The 7,152-nt window shown below is 37.8% G+C and overlaps 1 protein-coding gene across 1 annotated transcript in view; it reads right to left on the minus strand.

The window, feature by feature from the left end:
* Positions 1–7,152, minus strand: part of DIS3L (DIS3 like exosome 3'-5' exoribonuclease) — a 21,575-nt gene that overhangs the window by 12,311 nt on the left and 2,112 nt on the right. The window contains exons 2-6 of the mRNA XM_009321451.1: positions 4,938–5,091; positions 3,992–4,120; positions 3,194–3,329; positions 2,017–2,193; positions 1,026–1,104 (exon numbers count right to left, since the gene is read on the minus strand). Of these exons, the coding sequence (XP_009319726.1) occupies positions 1,026–1,104; positions 2,017–2,193; positions 3,194–3,329; positions 3,992–4,120; positions 4,938–4,981 (565 nt within the window). The 5' untranslated portion in view covers positions 4,982–5,091. The remainder of the gene's footprint in view (positions 1–1,025; positions 1,105–2,016; positions 2,194–3,193; positions 3,330–3,991; positions 4,121–4,937; positions 5,092–7,152) is intronic.

The following is a 7,152-nucleotide window of genomic DNA, read 5'->3' on the forward strand; positions in this document are numbered from 1 at the left end:
ATGATGTTGTCTCACTGGCTGGAGTTCCTTTGTGCTGCTCTTCAGGCGCTCTCCCGCTGACCTGTGTTCCTTCTCCAGGCTCTGGGCATCTATTGCTGGCCCTAGCATCAAACTGGTAGGTGTGGGATGGACTGAGGTTCCCCTCAATATCATATTTGCAATATGATTTCTTCAAAAAAGGACTACTGGCAAGTAATTAATATTGCAAGAAAATTAAAACCTTTTCCTCTTTGTTTTTTAAAGGAGATATTAAGCAATTCTGTAAGTGAACTCTTGGATAAAAAGCAGCATAGGCTAGGATGAGTTCACTGTTCTTAGGCAGCAGCTTTAAAAACACAGAACATAGTTAAATTGTGAAAAGCAGTGCCACAGGATTCTGGGCAGGGTCCAGAATAAAACAAGTTTTTAAAAAACAATTAGTATATTAAACTCTGGTTTGACTGCAGGGTCTGTCACAGGAACATTTGAAAGTACTTATTAGCGAAAGCTGGGACAATATATCTGCACAAGGATAATGGGCTGTTCCTTCAAAGGTATTTATTACTAACTCATACCAGAAAGACAATACTGGTGTTCCAATCTGATCCAAAAGGCATTTTTCCTATTATGTTCACAATGACCAGCTTCCTAATCCTGCCAACATCCATGCAAACACTTATTTCAGCCAAATGAGTGGTCATCTGAAGTCAGAGCAAAGCACAGAGATAACAATTCGCACCAGTACTCAGCTTCAGAAAAGGTCTAGGGAAACCTGTTAGTAGGACAAGAGTCCAAAACATGGCCAAAGGTACTAAGAAAGAGGAAGGAGGACATAAAGGGTATTGCTTTCTCCTGAGGCCCACCCTCTGGGTTAATCTTCAGCCTCCTTTCTGGCCTATGAAAATAGCCCAAGCATTGGAGTATGTTAGCTTTCATCTTGTTTAAGGACTGAACAGCTACATACATATGGCTACATGGCTTCATGTAAAAAGCACAGACAGTGGTGTCAAAAAGGCATTGAGTAAATCCTCTCATTGTCTTTTCACCTGTTTCTTTGCTGCCAAATCCCTGAAGTCGAACAAAAGCTTCCAATTGTGCTCTATGCTTATTGACATTCAGCGTACCCTAAAAGAAAGTAACAAACCAGTAAACAGAATGAAACACCTCTAAAAAGCCAACTTTAAATTATATAATTTTTGCTTTTACAATTATTTTTACATAAATTAGTAGTTTTTATTGATAAGTAGGTTATTTTGAACACAACTTTTCTCTCTATAGGGGGAGAATGTACGACGCAGAACTTTAAGTACTCACTTCTGGAAAAGAATGGTAAGTTCTTTTAAATGCTCAGTTTCATTGTAAGATGGTAAAGGTCCTTTTATTCAAAGCACAGGCAGCGTAAGATTACTTTTGCTGCCTGCCTTAATATGGAATCTGGAGTTACTCCTACAAGAAAGAAAAACCTCAGTCTTTCTGTTCATATTCTATTCTTGCCTCGCTGCTGAAATTGTCAAGAAAGGAACAAATTACTACCTCTAATTCTTTAAATTATTTTTAAGAGAAGGACACTTGTCCACCAGCAATCCATATTAAGGCCCTGAACAGCCATAAAAAGGTAAATTGATTTCATTTGCACATAGATCTCTCAGTCAGTGAAGTAAGAAGTGCTGCCATTGTGCAGCATTATTTATATTTAAGAATGAGATCTAGCTGCTTCATATCACACCTAGTTTCTCAATTTACAGGTATATCACGTATCAACCTGAAGAAAAATCCATAGCAAATTTAAGATCCTCAATAACAAATTCTCATTTTAACTTCTCCAAGAGAAAAAAACCCACGTGTTCACACGATGAAGTAGGGGAAATATTTTGAGAATCCTAATCCCTTCCATCCTCTTACTGTTGCTTTTTTGTTTTCTTTCCCTCTTTTCCACTATAGCAATATTTCTTTATCTAATCAGTCTAATTCAGGCAACTAAAGGAACCAAGCACAAGACTGTATTGCTCTGTATATGCTCTCTATAGAGCAAATTACCTGTATATATCTTCCAGATTTGATCCCAGCCTCCAATATTTCCACAGGTAAGTGCTCCGGATATTCTTTTCCATTGTTTTCTTGGCTTTCACTCTCCCGTTCACGCCGAGCTTGAAGTATAGAGTCAAAGAGTTCATGGGCAGCCTTTAAGTCAGGCCAAAAGTTATCCAAGTAATTCTGTATGCACATATATAAACAAACATGAAAGTATTGAGAGGTCTCTGTTCTTTTAATAATGCATTTGGAAAGCCCGTAATGGACAAGAGCTGTCTCGTATGCTATACTCAAATAGCACTTCCAAGCGGTAATGATGTGTCTGCTCTAAACACCACAGATTTGTTCCAGGTTCAACCTAACTCATTTGCTAAATACAACAAAGGAGACATGACTGTTAAGATAGCACCCTGGACTAGAGATTCACAAACTTTTACTACCAATATACCCCATCCAGGCTACTTACTTACTTGTAAAGTGCCATAGCAGAAAAATCAAACTGGCAACCCACTATTATTTTTACACTTTTTATATGATTTTGTACACTACATTTGGACAACTTTCCATTGCCTCGTAGCAATTAAAAAAACAAGCATCATTATCTTTATATAGCTTTAAGGTAAATCTGTTTGGTCCTTTTTTACTCAACATCCTTTCACAGCTAAACATAAACATCCCATCCGCATAACCCGCTGAATACAAGCGGTATCAGAGATCAACAACTGAGTGAATTATCTTCTCATGCATCATTGTATCCTAAGTAGTCAAGGCTAAAGTAAACTGGCAGAATAATGCCGATGGATATTTAGGCTACAGCTGTTTATGGACTGCTTGCACTACAGATTTAGACAGCTGGCTGAGTTAACTGATCATTGTTCATCAATGCCAAATTCTTTAAAAACAAGGAGAACAATTAAATGGGCTCATAAGAAAGATGACCTCTACCTTTAGAGCTGCTGTTTTTCTTTTCAGTTCTCTGGTTTGCTCACTACCACCATTTTTATGACATTCCCACAACTGACATCTTTGCTTTCTTTGATAAATGAAGACATGAGTTAGCATCATAGTTTTCTTAAATGTAAACTCTGAAATTATTTGCACTATATGTTGGGCTTTAATGTACTTGCTTCATCATTTTGATGCAGCATAAAGGAAACCTTCTTCTACTTTTCTGGCATGTTACCTTGAAGGAAATCACAAACACTCCTTCTGTTTCATTTCCGTACTGCCTGATAGCATCTTCATCTTCTGTTACCATAACAACTGGCATCTGACCCAAGCAGTGATTATAATACCAGACTGCTGCATTGTAAATACTCCTAGAAAAGCAAAGTCTGAAGTAAGATTTCTGGTGTATCTCATTTGCTACTTGCAAGACATTTGCAGGCTTTGTGTAACCGAGATTCTGGTTTAATACGCATACTTTTGAGATATATACACCAAGCTTATATATACATATACACATAAACCTTATATCTGCAAAAATTTTTGTGCTGTACATAAGCACCAACAGAACAGAGGAAAATAAAATGTTTCCTCCCCAATACATCCACTTGTGCCCTAGCTGCAACATGTTCAGTTCCTCTGAGTGAAAGTTTGCAAAAAGCAAGTCGAACTGCCAAGACTCCAGTGCTATGGTGTTTGCAGGCTATCAAACACTACATCTAACAGTCCAGTAAGGTGTGCATGACCTATCTATTGTGCTAAAGTGTTCTTTAAAATGGCTGTGTAACTTTAAAATGATCCAGCTTTTTTTAGCATTATTGCATTTAATTAAGTACATTTTTGTCTGTTTTCCTAAGAAAACAATGTTGACACTTTCTTAATCATAAAAGGACAATCTAGACTTTCAGTTATTGTGAACTGTTCCAGAGCTAAGCAGAGCAAGACTATGAACTCTTAGGTACCCAATCCATGCTAATATTCCTAAATACAACGTCACGATGTTGTCCAGCGTAGTACTACGTAAGTTAAAACAAACCTGGTCTGCCATTTCTCCATGGATTCTCCCTTCTCTCTTGGCAAATAAGAATGCTGGTGGAATTCATTAGCAAACACAGTACAGTCATGACGGGCATCCTTTACTAGATTTCGCAACTTGTTGTACTGTCTGGAATACAAAAAAGATAAATATAGTCTTGTGCTTTCTTTTGATAATGCTATTTTAACTCCAGATGAACATACAGCTGAAAAACTCAAGGAAAAGTACTGTCATGCACAAAGAAATGCATTCATTAAATTACACCATGTATGATAAAACCTAAAACATCATCTGTAAGCAAGCTTCTCCAATTTCCATCCATTTCCATTCATTCCAATGAATGCTTCTGATTTTTAAACATACTTGTTTTCCAGTGAGCCCCACAAAACATCGTAAGCGTTCAGGAACTTATTTTGTCACTTCTGGGACAAGACCTATTTCTTCAAAGGTGTTTGTGCTGTGCTTTAGAAATATAGGAAGAACTTGATAGCAAATTGCACTCTTATATGCTATGGGAACACATAGGGTAATGTCTGGTAAGGTAAGTACCATATAATAGTATTAATTGCTCCCCAAAGACAAGTGCTCAGTCTTTAATACAGCAAACCAAAAACATGTCCATAATCGATAGTTGTGGCACATGCTACATCGTTACTGCAAAGTCTCCTTAATACCTGTCACAAACCATCTGATTAGTTAATAATGCTACAGGTTTAATATCGCTCCTGCCAAGTGAAAACTATGACAGACACTGATGTCCATGGATCACAAAGGATCACTGTTCTTTCCCTTCTGTAAAATTACATCAAGACTCTTGAAAGACCCAAAACCAAATTAAGCGCAGTATATTTGCTGACTTTGGGCTACTGTGCTTAAATATACATTTTACAAAGTTAATATCTTTATTTCAATCTAAATTAAAAATACGTTATCATAGGATAAGTACCTGCGTCCTTTTTGATGTTGCACAGCTTGACATGCTGTTTGCATGAAAATAATACCTTTCAGCTCCGGAAACTCGAGAATCTCAAGGTAATCTTGAACAACCTTACAGTCAGGGACAACATAATGTGTAACATCATCCGATAACAATTTGCCATCTAAAATATAATTCAGAGTTTAAAGGTTTAAACTTTCAGTTGCAATACTGGTTTCTTAAAAATACTTTCAGATGTCAGGAAATTAGAGTTGTGTATCCTCAAAGGTATACATATCTCTTTTTCTGATGAACAAAATTATGACTACTATGGTACAATTCTGTGGTACAATCTCTAAAATTTGTGACAGAACCCTTTTGCATCCACTGATGCCAAAATTTAGTGCAAATTCTACCCAAATGAGTGAAAATGATCCACTTTCATTATGAAAAGGATGTAACTTAAAGAGTGCAGGTAACAGTCCTTTTTTCTCTACTTCCATATGAAAAAAGAGACTATACATCTGCTGCAGAAAATCTTTTCATGGAATTTTCAAAGGGTGTAGAATTACGGGTACTTCTGTTACACTGCTTCCACAGATCGCTCTATTCAACACTATCCATTTACAGCAGGCTCTTTTTCTGTATCTTTACATAAAAGAATACAGGTAAGGGTACACGTGGAGAAAAGCAATGCTACTGCAAAGAGAAGATGTTCTTGAATCTAAACTATTAACCATCACTGCTAATTTTCTCTAAAGAGACTCCATCCCTTAGGAATACACCATCAAAATACCACAACCAACCCATCACAGGTGACATATTAAAATGTACCTCAAAGTTAGTGAGTTTCATTGCTTTAGATATTTCAAAGATTACCCAATAAACTTTCAGGCGGGGGGATCTCCACTGTATTTTCTCTCAATGCCTATTTATCCCTTATGATATTATAAACACTGAACTTTCCTGGTTTTGGCAGGGATAGAGTTAATTTTCTTCCTAGTAGCTGGTACAGTGCTGTGTTTTGGATTTAGGATGAGAACAATGTTGATAACACACCGATGTTTTAGTTGTTGCTAAGCAGTGCTTACACTAGTCAAGGACTTTTCAGCTTCCCATGCCCTGCCAGTGAGAAGCTGGGAGGGGGCACAGCCGGGACAGCTGACCCAAACTGGCCAAAGGGATGTTCCATACCATGTGCCGTCATGCTCAGTACATAAACTGGGGGGAGTTGGCCGGGGGGCAGTGACCGCTGCTCGGGGACTGGCTGGGCATCGGTCGGCGGGTGGTGAGCAAGTGCATTGTGCATCACTTATTTTGTATATTCTTTTATTATTTTCTCTCCCCAGTTGTCTCCCCCATCCCACTGGCGGGGGGCGGGAGTGAGCGAACCGCTGTGTGGTGTTTAGCTGCCTGCTGGGTTAAACCACAACACGAACTTACCGTAGTGCAGGTAAGTTTATATACAATATAAATTGTATATAATAAAAGTATATAGATCTTGACAAGTCAGGTTATTTTCATGTATTTCTTAGAAGCTGACACAGGACAATCTATTAACTGTGATCACTAGAATTGTGAATCCAGTAGGCACAATTCTGCACACAGTCACATGGCTACATCTCACACTGAAGGCATATAATGGATGATGGCAGAATGCATACAAGAAAGCTAATATTTGTTAATAATTCAGAAGAGCATTAGAAGTGGAACATCACTTGAAGATTTATGTAATCTGCCCATATTAAGCTACCCTTGCCTAACCTATACATCTATATCAGAATAACTTCTAAGTAGGCACAGCATACCATTACAAGTATCCATAGATGTGATTTATGCCGGCAGTCTCTCACAGTGCATGAAGTAAGTTTGCTCAACACACTGTTTAGAGTCAGAATGAAAACACATGTTCACCTCCCCTCTGAGTTACCTAGAATAATTACAAAGGGACATAATCTGACACTCATCTACAGCACAATTTACATTTAAGTCCAGAAGAGGGGAAGTTAGGCATGGCAGGAGAGGTAAGACTTTTTTTCTGGTATGTGCCTGTACCTTATTCCTAAGGAATTAATAACCAAATGCAATACATTAGGGAGCAGTGCACTATCACTAGTCCTGACATCCTAGCTAGCAGTAATATACTACACTACCTTCTGCCCTCAATTGCCACAGGCACCTAAACCAAAAGTGACATCTATATCAATCAGAGTTCAAAAGGAAAAAAAAAAAAAAAAAAAAAAAA

Source organism: Pygoscelis adeliae, unplaced genomic scaffold (assembly GCF_000699105.1).
Source record: "Pygoscelis adeliae isolate BGI_AS28 unplaced genomic scaffold, ASM69910v1 Scaffold13, whole genome shotgun sequence".
In the NCBI taxonomy this organism is placed as follows: Eukaryota; Metazoa; Chordata; class Aves; order Sphenisciformes; family Spheniscidae; genus Pygoscelis; species Pygoscelis adeliae.